General features: G+C 35.6%; 2 protein-coding genes across 2 annotated transcripts; one reads left to right on the plus strand and one right to left on the minus strand.

Annotated features, from left to right (window-relative positions):
* The first annotated feature begins 677 nt into the window (after positions 1 to 677).
* Positions 678 to 5,471, plus strand: LOC104890859 (root phototropism protein 3). The gene is made up of 4 exons (XM_010676472.4): positions 678 to 1,664; positions 1,757 to 1,829; positions 3,637 to 4,767; positions 4,885 to 5,471. The coding sequence occupies exons 1-4, from the start codon at positions 1,498 to 1,500 to the stop codon at positions 5,233 to 5,235; spliced, it is 1,722 nt and encodes a 573-aa protein (XP_010674774.1). The 5' UTR covers positions 678 to 1,497; the 3' UTR covers positions 5,236 to 5,471.
* A 4,419-nt stretch (positions 5,472 to 9,890) lies between these two features.
* Positions 9,891 to 14,963, minus strand: LOC104890858 (probable RNA helicase SDE3). The gene is made up of 5 exons (XM_010676470.4): positions 14,728 to 14,963; positions 13,252 to 14,027; positions 12,975 to 13,145; positions 10,960 to 12,411; positions 9,891 to 10,643 (listed from the first exon to the last, which is right to left on the minus strand). Exons 2-5 carry the CDS (start codon positions 14,008 to 14,010, stop codon positions 10,086 to 10,088), a joined length of 2,940 nt encoding a protein of 979 aa, XP_010674772.1. The 5' UTR covers positions 14,011 to 14,027; positions 14,728 to 14,963; the 3' UTR covers positions 9,891 to 10,085.
* Positions 14,964 to 15,884: the final 921 nt, after the last annotated feature.

Below are 15,884 nucleotides of genomic sequence, written 5' to 3' on the forward strand. Positions count from 1 at the left end.
TTTCTTCACAATATATGAAGTAGTGTACAATTTCAAAAATCAACTAAAAATTATAATATTAGAAATCAAGAATAAATTCAATAAAATTTCTATTTTGTTCATAGAATTTTGACCTTGAAAAGTAAAAAAAAAAGACTGGTGAGAGACTTAAGTGACAGAGACTAAACCAATTAAATTTTGTAAATAAAAACAATTATACTTTGTATGTCTAATGTTCAAATTTTGACTTTTACATACGTCGAAAAAAATCGAGTTTCTGTTTTGAAAAAAAATCCAAGCACACATCGCGTGCAAAAAATGCTAGTTTGTTATAGTCAATAGTGGTTAGCTAAAGTTCCACAAATAGTTGATTATGGTATGATGTATATTTTCGCATTTAACTAAATTTTAGCTAGTAAAACATGAGATAGAAAATGTGCGAGACTGCAATTATAAATGTCTCCACTGGACTCATGAGACAACAATATAGCTAGTTTATTCACAAATGGACTCATAGGCCTTTCACCATTTTATATGTAGAATGTAGATCAATATAGATTTAGTTCAAACATTAATTTTTTTTAGCAATGCAATCATGCACCCCAACAATTTTAGAATGATGGTTTATCTTACAGTATACAGTTGGTGCAGTCATGCAGATGTAGACACTAGACACTTGTGGTTGATGACTAAAGGATTTTTCCAAATGATCGCGTAATAATCAGATTACACTATAGTAATTAGACTCAGAAGATTATTTAAAGCTCTATTGATATCCATAATATTTAATAAGAGTTTGACTTGTGTTCTTCACTTATTATGCCAATGAAGTAGTTAAGCCATTAAAGTTGTTTGTTTCCTATTGCTATCATCAGCCTGGATATTTGCAATTTGAACCAAAACCATGCTTAGTATTATGAGTATTTCCTAAGTTTCATAATACTCGCTACACTTTCCATTGTGGGAAGTTTCACATTACTTGCTACATTTCCTTTTTGGGCAATAAACTCTCTTCCTTCACATGGGGCCCTTTTCTTTTTACTCTCTACCTTTCTCTTCTCCAAAAATTGCCTAAGAATCCGTGAATTGAAAAGTGTAGCGAGTATATGAAACGGAGGAAGTATTATCCATTCTTGATGTATACCACCCATTTCCACCTTTCCTTATTAATTTTTTCGCTAAAGTCATCTTTTGTTTCTTTCGTCGTATTAATCACTCCAAGTCACAAATCACAACCCACAAGTATATAATATAAGATCATAAATTTACACATATCTTCTTGTTGGATCACTTGTGCTGAACTATCACAGATTAGGTACTGTTTAATGTGAAATCGTCATTATTCTAGCTCTAAGGACCACTTTGTTGGTCCACTTAATGAAGTTAGTTGATCAATTATTACTTACATGTAACGTCTTGCTCCATTGCCTTTCTTAGCCATTGTATATAATGTGTATGTTATGCTCATCAAATTACTACACAAAATAAAGAATTTGGAACGCGATTGATCAAGTTTCAATGAAGAATAAATTTCAGGTTTTTGGGCAAGAGAAAGCCACTATGGTAGGGCGGCAAAGTTATGACAAAAAAAGTTCAAATTCAGGGGAAAAGCATAACCGTTGTGTGATTGTTCCATCTACAACTGATATGATTGCAGAAGCTATAGAAAGAAAAGACAATAAATGGTATGATATCCCCCTTAAACTTCTCCATCTTTTGCTTATTTTTCTCATTTTTTGGGTTATCTGCTCTAGTGCTGAATTCCTTATGTTTGCAGGTTTGTTCGGACAAAAGTCCCAAGTGATCTAATCATACAAGTCGACAAGAAGAGCAGCTTTCACTTGCACATTGTATGTTAAGTTTTTATGATCTCTTACTCTCATTCTCCTTGATTTTTCTAAATTGTGCCTTAAAAGAATAATGTCTAGTAGTCTCAGCCCTCATGAAGCTATATTCCAATTCTTGCAATATGAAGTAATTGTCTAAAAAGAAAAACTATATTCAACGTAGGATATCAACAAAGAACCAACATGAAGTATTTCTTTTAGTAAAGGAAAGAAAAGGAAAAGTAGGGAAGGGAAAACATAGAAAGAGAAGGTAAAAGAAAGTAATTGTACTTTCCATTGTTTGGTTTGATAGAAGGATCCACATCAGGGTCGGGGCTAGGATTTTAGGGGCCCTGTGCGGATTCTTAAAAAGAGGCCTTAAAATCCGCATGGAAAGACTCACCGAAAGAGTACCAAAGTGCAAAATTTAAATCGTAGTTACAAGGATTCGATCCCTTCACCTCATATAACTAAGGCCGAAAACGCGCCACTGCTCCATACACTTTTATTTGATTTATTATTGTTACAAACATTATAAGTACAGACCTTTTGGGGCCCGGCCCTGCGCGGTCGATCACTTCGTCCTGCCAAACGCCGGGCCCGATTCACATGGTATCTAACCAACATTTGTTTAACTCTAATAAAGTAAGAAAGGGAACGGAAAAGAGAAAATGTTAGACTGGTTTAAAATTTATCTTTCCTCCCCATATTCCTTTAGAGTCCGTTTTTTGAAGAGACGGTCTCACGTTAATGTTAACGTGCGACCAACTGATTTCAGGCTAGCATTACGTGCGTTCATCAAATCAGCAGCGGAATTAGTTAAGCGGTTGGACCTATTAGTTATGCTAACCTTAAATTGCTTCTGCATGAATTAGTTAAGCGGTGAAATATATTAGTTAAGCAGTGAAATATATATTAGTTAAGCGTTGAAGTATATATTAGTTATATCATAGAAACCAAATTATAACGCATTTTACTAATAACTAAAAACCATAACTATTAACCTTACAAATATAACCATTAATCCAGAACCATAACTATAAGGGGGCGTTTGGTTCATGAATTGGTATAGGTTTGGAATAAGGAATGAAGTTGGGGCGGTATGGGGTTGGAACTTGATACTTGATTCCATGTGTTTGGATTTATCTTGGAATGAGTTTTTTCCTTTTATTTTTATAACTGAAGGTTTGGAAAAAGGACATTATATAATTGAAAGTTTCATATGTTCAAAAAAGCAAAGAAAGAAAAAGAAAGGGGCGTAGGCTTCAGAAAGAAATGTTAGTTGGGTGGAGGAGAGGGAAATGGAGAAAGGGGTAGAGGAGATAGAAACGCGAGTTGCTAGAAGAGACGGACATATGAGATAGAAATTAGAGATTACAGAGGAGAGAGAAAATATAAATTAAGGGGGAAATGAGATGATTTTAATAGCATAACTAATAGATCCAAGCGCTTAACTAATATAATTCAACGCTTAACTAATTCATCTAAAAGTAATTTAAGGTTAGTATAATTAATAGGTTCAGGCGCTTAATTAATATCACTGTCGGTATGATGCACGGGCGTGGTGTCAACATGATATTATCCTGTATATAATAGACCCAAAAAGGATCAGTGAAGGCAAGAAAAATAAAAGTTTGGATTATTTTGGAAAGGTACCCCAAATAGTTTGGATTATTTCAGAATAACCCAAAGTTGTAATTATTTTGAGCGGACCGTTCATAGTTGGGATTATTTTTGTCAATTTAGACTCCTGCGAATTATTCTTGCATTAGGCGTATCTTTTGCTACGCCATCCTAACATCTTGTTTCTTTCTGTTTGTCCTTCTTTTAGCTCCCTATGATATCAAGAAGTGCTTATTTGAATAGAATTGTATTTGAGAAGAAAAACGCTGGCATGAAGATGAACAACTTAAAAATCGAACTAAACAACCTTCCTGGTGGAGCAGAGATATTCGAGTTGATAGTAAAGTTCTGTTATGGTTGGAAGATTGATCTAACAGCCCATAATGTTGCACCCTTATACTGTGCTGCAAACTTCTTAGAAATGGTTGATGATTTGGAGTTTGGAAACCTCATTTCTAGAACAGAAACTTTCTTAAGCTTCATCAAATTTTCTTCCTGGAAAGATACATTTAATGTTCTGAAAACCTGTGAAACAATCTCTTCATACGCCAGAGATTTACAAATCCAAACAAGGTGTTCTGAGGCAATTGCTTGGAAAGTTTGTACAGATCCCACAGCAATATCTCTTGGCAATGATGAATCACAATGCTTCAATTTTTGGGTGGAAAATGACACTGATTATTCTTATGAGAAAAAAGTAGCAGATAGTTGGTGGTTTGAAGATGTTTCATCACTTCGCATTGATCATTTCATTGAAGTGCTGGCCTTTATTAAGAAGAAAGGAGTTAAACCAGAGGTGTTGGGATCCTGCATAGCCTACTGGACTGCTAAATGGCTTTCGCGAATCTCTTTCGGGCTTAAGATACCATCTCACAAAAGCATAAAGCATCAAGTAAGAAGGGTCATTGTTGAGAGCTTAATCAGGGTAATTCCTGTGGAGGAAAACTCGGTTTCATGCAATTTCTTACTTCATATTTTAAAGCTTGGTTTGATGATGAAGATTGATTCCGGATTATTGTATAATCTGGAGAAAAGACTTGCCTCGAACTTGGAGAAATGTCACCCAACAGACCTCTTAGTTAAGAATTATGGAGAAAGTGAGATTTTGTATGATGTTAGCATTGTTGCAAGGATTGTGGATGTTTATGTTTCACTTTCTTCTAGAAGTTCTTCGTCGAAAATGTTCGTAGTTGGGAGGCTGGTGGATGGATTTCTTGCACTAATAGCGCGAGACAAAAATCTTTCTGTTGATGATTTTAGAATGCTTGCAGAATCGTTGCCAAAAAATGCCCGTTACTCTGACGACAATCTCTACAGAGCCATTGATAGATATCTGAAGGTATTCTCTCAGTTGTTATTTATCTAAAGTTCATATTTTGGACACATCTTTCCTGTTAAGACTAGTATGTTGGTATGCTGGTGTTTGTCTGTTTAAGTTGATTATCTGTAAATGCAGGCACACCCAAACTTGACAGAAGAAGAGAGAAAGGAGGTATGCAGAGCCATGGAATACCATAAGCTATCACAAGAAGCACGCGAGCACGCGATGAAGAATGATAGACTGCCATTGAGCATGACAACACAATTTATCCTTCTGAAGCAAGTAAATATGGTAAAATCCATGGTAAATGAAGGTTCAATTTATCGAAGAACAAAAGCACAGACGATTATAAAGAAGCAAAATGAATGCTTTAAGGTTCAAAAGCAGATGAATGTTATGAGACAAGAAGTTGAAAGCTTGAAGATTGAGATGAATAAGTTGCAACATTGCAGAGTAGATATCAAAAAGCTAGCAAGAAAGTTGTAAGTTGAAATTTTTGGGCCAAACTTCTGTTAAGATACTTGATTTATAAGGCTTGAATCTATATTGTGATGTGAACCTCCCATCTTTTCTTTTTTTGTATAAGAAAGTTCGTCTAATTAAACCAGAGTCAAAAATCCTGTTGAGTTGTACTCCACGAAATATTAATGTCTATTTCTAATTGGATGGATTACTCTGAATAGACAAAGTTTTCTATCGGAAATAATTTATGGTGGTTATTTTACTCTTTCTTTATTTTTGTCATTGTATGGCATATACCAAAAAGGGCCACGGATGGAGGGATATTGTTGAATGTTACGGACTGTTGTTGGAACTTTAGGTTTTAACTTGTTTGATAGTGCATCTAGATCTGATAACATTAATTATATGCTTATGCTAGACATTATTTTTTGGTCAACAGTCAACATAGTTTTTAGATTATCACCACTTAAAATTTTGACTTTGATGTCTAATGTGTGACTATGAAGTCAAGATGCAGAAAACTACATCCTACTTCCTCCATTTCAAAATACTCGCTACATTTTTCATTATAAGAAGTTTCACATTACTTGTTATACTTTTTTTGGGGCAATAAACTCTCTCTATCTCTTTCCTCCCACATGGGTCCCTTTTCTTTTTACTATCTACATCTCTCTTCTCCGAAAATTGTCTAGGAATCCGTAAATTGAAAAGTATAGCGAATAATATGAAACGGAGGAAATATTTAAAATTGGCTCATGATATGGCTCTTTATTTTCTAATCAAGAAAACGATACTATTTTTAAGAATATGGTAATAACTAGCCAGATTTTTGCACGCATTAACGGAATTATGACAATAAACAAGAAAATAATCTTTTAGTACAATAAAACAAAATCTCCATAACTAATACTCTGATTTTAATTGAAGTTGGAAAGAACAATAGTTTTCTTTGAGTCCACTCATGGTACACCCAGGGGCATTTCTGTTATTAATTGCAAGTTAAGGGGTACGCTGGTAATTTCGGGGCAATAAAAGACAAAAAGCAAAAAGCAAAAATCTGAATCCAATTCTTCTTTCTTGCTCATTTCTCTCAATTCTTGCTCACCAGAAAATCTGATTTTCAATTCTTCTCTCTCTCCTCCTTCCAAACACAACAATGGAGATCTGAAATTCGCGAGATGAACGATGAGATGATGATGACGCGGACTCGAGATGATGATGATGAGGCGACTGAAGAGACCCACAACCCATCCACGACGATGATGAAGACCCACGACCCAGATCTGATTATGTTTTTGCTCATTTCTTTTGTTGTTCTTGTTTTTCTCATTTCCCCTAGTTATTCGTATTGCATAAACCAGATGTTTTTGGTTGTTTTACATGATCAGTTAATGAACAAAATTATGGGTGCTGATTTTGAATTATCATTGTAGAAATGAGCAAATGTATTCTGCAATAATTTTGAATTCTAATGTTCAAATGAGCCAAGCATCTATGCTTATTTAGAATGATTGAAGATTATGTGCTCATTTGCATAATTTGTGTTGGATGATTATTGTTGTTTAGTCAACTCTTATACTTGCTTTAGTCTTTTTTTTTTTTCTATTCATTTCATCTCTTTCTTCATTTTCTTTTTTGCTCACCTGTAATTAGTTCGTTTTCGTAACTGCTCACTTGCACCAAGTTTGCTCATTTTCTTAAATGAGTAGAAATACTTGCTCATCTGCTAATTTACTCATTTGCTCATTTGATCATTTGCTTAATTTGCTCATTTGCTCATTTTGCTCATTTGCCCATTTTGCTCATTTGGCGAAAATAGCCTTGGGTGTACCATGAGCATGGTACACCCAGGTTTACTATAAAGATTCTCGTTTTCTTTCTAGAGTTTATCTTCAATAAACCTTTGCTTTATATAGGGTTTGTTTTCCAAAGATGTAGCAGAAAACATTTAAAAATTCTTACACTTTTGTATAAGGCAGGTCATACCTTGAACAAATGGTTTTCTGCTAAAAAAGCCTAAGTGCGAATTTATTTTCAGAAGGGTTACTTTTGAATTCGATTTCAGATGGGCTACTTTTTGTAATAGGGGTTACTTTTGTTAAATCTAGGTTTTTTTTCTTCTAATTTTTAGGCGTTACTTTTAGTGAAACTAGGAGTTACTTTTTTGAATACTAAGGGATACTATACTGAAACTAAGGAATACTTTTTGTAATGCTAAGGAGTTACTTTTACTGAAAGTATGGGTTACATTTTGTAATTATAAAGGGTTACTTTTACAGTAATTAGGGGTTAATTTTATTGAAACTAGGGGTTACTTTTTCAAATACTAAGGGTTACTTTTTTGCAATATTGAGGGGTTACTTGATACCGGTTCGTGATACATGGCCACGTTCCAGGGGACGTGTCTCGGAACGTGGAACGTGGTCTAAGAGTCCATCTGATTTACTCTAGAGGTTGTGTTCCGCGTTTCCGTTTGTGTATCACGTTCCGGAACATTCTACGAATACCAAACTAGAATTACTCATTGATAAATCAATATAGTGATTATTATGGGGAAGACACTCAAAGTTAGGATTTATAGTGAAAAATTTCCTAGTTGCATCATTACATCAAACTCTAGCCAACTTTTAAAAAAAACAAGAAAAAGAATCCTTTAACTAGCTTATTTACATGACAAAGTCAAATCAACAAAAAAACATGTAGCCAAAAACAAGTCCATATACATTTTCCTTCTTCTATCGTCCGAATAAAAAAGACAGATAATCATCAAAAACACAACTTAAAGGGGAAAAAAGGGAGTTAATAACCCTATTCTAGTAATTTTAATAATTACATTAAATCCTTAAAGAAGTCAGGGTGTTGATTATCATCTCGCAATGGAAAAACCTTCCACACTAATCGTCTAGGAGAAAGTTGTAACATAGCAATCCTATCAACAAATCCAGTTAACACATAATTATTTTCCTTACAAAACTCCTTCCAACACTTTTCATCATCCACCTTATGTTGATTATACTGCTTCCATGTTTGCTTCATCAATGGTACCACTGGGACCCACCTTTTATCAAAATAATTACCCTTAACACTAACACCTCTTGGTTCCATCTCCATGCAAAGTCTTTCCCTAAATTCCCTTACGTCCCCAAGTCGGTCGAGTGGCGATAGAAACATGTGGTGTTCATCTCCCAGGTCTAAAACCGTCTCTAAGTCGAACGCCACCGGAAGAATTCCTCGTGGCGATGTTTTGTCGTCGAAAAACTCGTCGACGGTGGCGGAAACTTGAGTAGCAAAGTTGTAGTCGTGACAACCGCTAGGGCTTGACGTAGTGAAGAGTGTCATGCATGGTAGTTTGTGTATTTCAGGGAGTGTCATGGTTAAATAGTTGTCTGATGAATCATCAACAGATTTGTAGTAATTCATAGCGGAGGTTAATCTTTTACGAGCTTCCATGAGTTTGGCTTGTAGGGTTTTGTCAAAGTAGAGTTGTACTCCATATATCACCTTTGATTTTGATACGTCCATGATTTAGCGTAAAAACTTCTTGTTGTTGAATATGGAAGAATTAAAGAGACTAAATTTTTTCTATGAGAACGTTGATTATTTTGGGGTTATGATTTCTTGTTATCTCGTGAAGGTTATATATATATACTATATAGGAAAGTCATGATATAACTTCCTAATGCTATTCGGATTAGACTCTTTTTTTATGACAACAACTCGGATTAGATTTTGATTTCTTGTAAGTTATGCATGGAACCGCTAAAGCTAAACTTGATAATTTAAGCCAATAACATATTTTGTAGGTCCTTCCACAAACTTGGATAAGGAAAAAAAAGGAAATTTACTTTTACAAGGACACTCTTTTTTAACTGGTACCACTTTAATTAACAAGTTATCACTTTTCTTAATACACATATTTGACTTTTTTATTATAGGAAATCACATATTTGACTATTAACATATCTTCAATTATTTAGGAGTAAGATATTAAAAAGTTGTTATTTTAAAAATATATGTCGAGGACGCGAGGTACAAAAATTGTTTAACATAAAAAAAAAAATTGTTTGTATATCATAGACAACGTAAAATTTATGAACGTACGCAAATTTAAAATCTTACACTTGTTTACCTACTTTGAGACTTTTACTTACAAGTTTCCACGATGGTTGACTAGTAATATTTTAAAATTACACATACCTAAAAATTATTTAAATTAATTAAAATTGATATTTTAAAATTACACATTGAGATATATTAACATATGATAATGTTTTGGTATTTGTATTCTACGATTAAAATTTTCCGAATGAGCAAAACAAAAAATGGCGGCAGAGGCGCAAATAAGCAAGTGAGCCAATATTAACCTCGGATGTACACAATATATAAATCTAGGTAAACTCGAGTAGTCAAGTGTATAAGAGACCAGTGGCGGAGCCACATAGCAAGTGTGGGGTCCATTGACCCCACTCAAACCTGAAAAGTATGGAATTTCTCTTAAATTTTTTGAGATTTTGGTGTATTTCCTTATAAATTTCATCAATTTTATTTTGACCCCACTAAATATATTTTCTAGATTCGCCACTGTAAGAGCCAGGACTCAGGCGATAGTTCAGCTTCAAATCTTAAACATGCAGGGATTAGTACATTCCTGATAATCTAATTATGCTCTAATGACTTCCTTAAAAACAATCATTAGTCAAGCATCAGCGTTTGGGCTACATTAACAGCCCCAAAGCAATTAGTAGTCTACCCTGCTTGCTCCTCTCAGATGAGACCAATCACTAGATATATAATATGAAATCAAACAAAGGCATAATCATCAATATTAACATATATGATTAAAATTAAACAGATACTGAGGGCGTATAAGCAGATTAAATCTTCCAGCCATCAGACCATTCATCTTCATCTTTGACAGGTTTAGGAATATCATTTTCCCAAGATAACTTTTGATCATGCAAATGCTCTGCTGCAGTCTCAGCAACGTTAGAACTCTCTCGCACCACGGTATTAAGTGTCCAACCATCCTCTACTGCAGCCTCATCAGCAAACTTAGAATTCTCTTGCACCACAGCATTAAGAGTCCAGCCATCCTCTACTGCAGCCTCATCAATAACCTTAAAATTCTCTTGCACCACAGCATCAAGAGACCATCCATCCTCTGCTGCAGCCTCATCAGCAACCTTAAAATTCTCTTGCACCACAGCATCAAGAGACCATCCATCAACTGCCGGAGAGCTGTCATTGTTGCACTGTGTTTGAGCAGACCAACCCTCATAAGAGCCATTGGCAAGATTTTCTTGCTCTGCAGCATGAGACCATCCGTCCTGCTCTGGAATCTCATCATTGCACCATTCTCTATCTGGAAGTGAACAACCTTCATAAGAATTGTTATCTACGCAACGCCACAGAAGCTTTGCCCAGTTACGATCCTATCAAACACAAGCAACAACTCCAACATTAATAATAGTAGCTTTCCAAGACAAATTACATCAAGATCCTCCATCTCAAAAGTCAACTTTCCATTTTAAAGTAATGCCATGCTTCTTAGAAATAAGATTGACTGCCATTATAACACTGCCAATACTGTGTTTCAATGTCGAAAGTATAGAATGTTTTGCTTTGCACATGATGGGAAGACAAGATGATTTAAGGCCCATAGTAGGTGTATATTTGACTTTGAGACAGATAGTACCATATACCACAAAAATTACACAAGTGAAAGTTAGTTTGGAGATTGGACCATACCTTACTAATGATATGTGGGTTCCCAACAATGACAAGCAAAGATCTGGCCCGGGTGATGGCAACATTAAACCTTTTTGGATTGCTTAGAAATCCCAAATGATAAACCCTGTCAAAGTCATTATGTTTAACAGTTGACCGGACAGTAGATATAATAATTACTTCCCTCTCTTGTCCCTGAAACTGCTCAACACTGCCAATCTTAATATCATGAATCTCGTCATTTTCAAGAGCCTTCTTGATTTTGGCTACTTGCTGTCTGTATGGTGTGATCACTCCGATATCCGCTTCACTGACCTCCTCCTTATCTAGGAGCTTCTTGATAAGCTTAACTACCACGCTAGCCTCGGTACGATTGAACCATGATGGATTATCTCCTTCCCTCTCATCATATGCTTGGATACCCTTAAAAAGAACAGGGAACTCCTTGTTTGGAAGGATATCTTCCCAAAGTTTAGACTTCATTGTTTCATGACATGCAACCAATTCCCCATTGTAAAACAATTCAGAAGGCAGATGCAGGATTTCAGGGTGGGATCGGTAGTTCCGCCGAAGTGTTGTCACATAACCTTCATCCCCTTCACTATATAGCTCGCATTCAAACAACCTTTCCAGATATGATTTTCCTAATCCATGTCTCTTTGCATCTTGGGAGAAAATAACAGGACCTAATTGCATCGGATCTCCAGCAAGAACCACGACAGTGTCCTTATGACAGAGGCTGGAAATGGAAACAAGGGTCTCTGGTTCTGAGGCCTGGCCTGCTTCATCCAAAATTATGTGAGAGAAATGGCCCTGCCTAACACCTTCTGCGTAAATAACGGCGGAACTCATATATGTTGTTATAATGATTCTATAATGTAACAGTGCCTGGAGCGGAGGACACCTGAAGATAGATTGCTCAATATAGCAGAATTTCAAATATTCGGGTTCCATATCTTCAACTGGACGGCTACTTGCATTCAGCCTGAAAATTGCATTTTCCTGGATTTTGATTCCCTTCTCTTTCAGAATCTTATCCAATATATGGTCAGCAGCACAGTTTGAAGAAGCACATATCAAAATCCGAGAATCTGCGCGGGCTCTGTAAAGTTGGAGGATCACTTCTACTAGGGTCATTGTTTTACCAGTACCTGGGGGGCCATTAATCATATATGGCACTCCCCCTTTGCATCCTAGAACCATTTCAACAGCATTCAATTGCTCCTCGTTGAGATTACCAGATATGGGAACCATTAAGGTTGGTGTAATCTGCCTCTTCGTCAAAGATTCAGATGGAAAGAGGAAGGCTTTATGTACTTTTTCTGCACCTTCAATGGCATGATACAACCTTCTCATGTTGACACGATTGTACATGAATCGGATGTTGTAAGAATTATGATCACTGTGTCGCTGGTGGAATTCATCAGCAAATTTCAGATATACTTGATCAGCCTCTACTCGGTGAATAAAACCCTGGCCAGTAGCAGACTCTCAGATTAATACCCTGGTAACAAAAGTACAATTCTGAAAATTTTGGGAGTGGTAATTATTTCAATAGACCAAGACATGTAAAGAGCCAATCCGAAGTCAACCTATCCAGCTGCATGCAATTTTAATAACCAATCTATCATTCTAAAAATGAAAGCTTTGTCAAAACTGAATGCGCACATAACAGGTACTTATCTACACAAGCTAGCAGAAAAATCATCTACAAAGGTCTCTCAGCATCTTTGAATGCTGACCCAAATAAAAGTTACATACACAAGCTAGCAGTTGGGAAGCCGTCTCCAGAAAAAACAGTGTTTATAGTACACGAGTTTCTTTATTTTCTTTTCCTTGTCAAATGGTTTTTGTTTTCTGATACAATTAGTACGTATTTCAGTGACATGATAATGAAATATTTACTTAAAACCACAACAGAGTAACTTATCATCCCACGAACCGTCGAGTTGCATATAATCGTTTGCCTGTTAGAATAATTAGATAGGGATACTCCAAGCACTTATGATAAATCACTTTCTTACAAATGCATTTACCTCATAAACTGGGATGTCCTCAGCTCCTATGGAAGCAAGTCTGGCATAAACAGAATCTCCATGCACAAGTGAAGGTCTTCTCTCAGCCAAGCCCAAGACCTCCAGCACTAAGAATAGACGTCCCTTGCTCCTCATGGTGACATTCTCCATATCATAAGCCTTTATATCTTCCTAGAGAAAATATACATATCTCTTTTAAATTAAGAAAGTTAATGAGAATGGTCAACGCCAATACAATCAGAATTCAGCCACAAAAAGGAGATGGATTCATAATCACCTCCAAGCGCAGTTCTTCCATGACAAGAAGCGTTCTGAAGTAAGGTACATAGTTCTTCCTTGTCAGGCCTTCTATGATAGCATCTGGAACCTGCTTATTCTCTATAACTTCTCGGATTTCTTTAGGTATGTCATAAGGAGGAAGCCTACGACGGAAACTGTGGTAGCTTGTCTTAGCAGCAGGACGTACACCTTGAACATATGAATCTAAAACAAACTGTGTCTTTCTCCTCCCCCTTTGATACGGTTTATTCGAAGCCAAAGCTTTGGAGATACTATCTTCTGCCAAGAGAAAGACCATACGCTCTATCCTTTCGTCCCCAATATCAAAATGGACAATGCATGTGTGCATGCCAATATCTTTAGGTTTGCAAGATAACCAAACTTTCAATGTTTTAAGTGGCTGCAGGACTCGGTCTTCCAAAGAGGAGGAGCCCACAAACCCTGGCTTGGAAGGCTCCATCAACGACAGTGTAAAAGAATCATCAGGATTTGAAGCATATATTTGGATCCCCCAAAGTTCCACAGATTCTCTAGTTGTGTTTTTAATGGTAATTGAATCAGCTGTAAATTCATTGACAAGAACTGATTGAGGCTTATGTTCAATAGACGGGAAAGGCACAGAAACAATAACTGGACCCTCTTCACTTAGATCATAGCTACAAACAGACTTGTCATCCTCAAAATCAATAAATCCAATCTCCCCTTTGTCTCCAATAACAGAATACTCCTCATCCGATTTGTCACCACAGACACTCATTGCCAATAATTATAATGCTGCAAAGATCAAATTAAGAGCTTTAAATTGAAGCTACTATAACACAATGTCTACTCCACTCTTCCAAACAAACTTGCCTCACATAATCAAACAAAAAAGGGTCAGACTACACAAGTAAATCGAATAAAGGCGAAGACGATACAATCTGCTAAATACCAGTGATAGACAAATAAACCTTTCGTTGTCGATACAATCCAGTTCGAAAAGGAATTCAACCTCAGAAATTCATACCCACATAGCCAACAGCTAAACCCAACGATTCATGCAGGATACAGTGCAATGTGCAAACTACATCATCATGAAAGTAATCAACCAAGTTTCATATTTTCAACAAATAAGCATTCAAAATTTCAAATTCCTCAATGTGTTTAATTCCAACCTAAATTTAACAATAATAAAAACAAGCAAAATCTAAGAGTAAACATTACAAAAAGAAAATCGAACATTAAAAACATACCCACCAAATTGAACACTAAAAATACTCAATACATTGTTGAGAAAAACATAAGATCAACAATTCGGTGGCGTCTAAAAAAAGGGTTCATTGGGTTTAACTGAACCCTCAAAATCTGATTATTTTTAGCTTGCTAATGAAAATAAATTATAAATGAAGAAATAAATTCGGAATTATCACTAAATATGAGTAAAACTAAAAAATTTAAATGTTAAAACTTGTATTGCAATAAATCCTAAACAAACCTTCGAATTTTTGGAAGATTGAAGTTTCTGGTAATAGATTTCTGGTCTTCGAATTTAGAGATTGTAATTTGATGTTGGAAATCCGAAATTTAGTGTGGTAAGTTGTGAAAAAATATTAGAAAGAAAGTTGGAGTGGATGAATGTAGAGATGGATGTAAACTGTAATCGAGATTCGAGGGTTAGGATTAGAAACTAGTTCCTTTTCTACATGTTTCAACTTCTATAACTTTTTAGATTCTCTCTTCACATTAACAACTTTATAACCTCGACTTTTTCTAAAAAAAACTTTTTTTTTTTTACAGGTGAAATAATTATCTCAGATCAACATTGAAGTATTTTACTACTCTTCCAAATAATGGATGTATCATGTAACTAGTTATCTTACCCGGCCGATACCTCGGGCTCGGGTCACTCATAATGAACAAATATGTTATTATTTTTGAATTTTACAATTTATTTTGCTATTTTTCGTATTTTTTATCAGTTAAAAAATTATAAATTCACGTCGCGATGTGATAAGTACAAAAAAATTGAATGGTTTGAGTTTGAAAACAAACCTTAAAAGGAATTGTGGTAAGAGAATATGACATCAATATTCTCTTGTAAGTTACGCAATAAGTGTGTTATAGATATATGTACTTGTTTAAAACTTTTGAGTTATGTATAATTATTACAAGGCTTTATCATATTTTATTTGTAACATTAGACAAGAAAGGCATAGTATATTGATGGTTAAACTCTTAATTTTCATTTCAAAGATCACGTGTTCGATACCTTGCACCTAGGGTATGTTCTCCCCAAACTATTTTCAGTCCAGCTCAGTTCAGTTCAGTTCAGCTTCATTCTTTTAGGGGCGTGCTATATACAACAAAAAAAAAGGCTAAATACAGCAAAATATATTAAAAGACTAACCCATCCTTTGGGGGTCATCTATGACAAATGACCCCCCTTTTGGGGGGGGGGGGGCATCTACGACAAATGACCCCCTTATACGGGGGTCATTTATGACAAATGACCCCCCTGGTCATCTATGATAAATAATCTCATTCCCGCCATACCCTTACCGCGTCAAACATATAAATAACCTGACATGAAAACTTTAAGCGCCGGTTGTTATGTTAGGGGGATGCGATAGACCCATTTCAGAATTTTTTCCA

This window comes from Beta vulgaris, chromosome 4 (assembly GCF_026745355.1).
Source record: "Beta vulgaris subsp. vulgaris cultivar EL10 chromosome 4, EL10.2, whole genome shotgun sequence".
Taxonomy (NCBI): Eukaryota; Viridiplantae; Streptophyta; class Magnoliopsida; order Caryophyllales; family Amaranthaceae; genus Beta; species Beta vulgaris.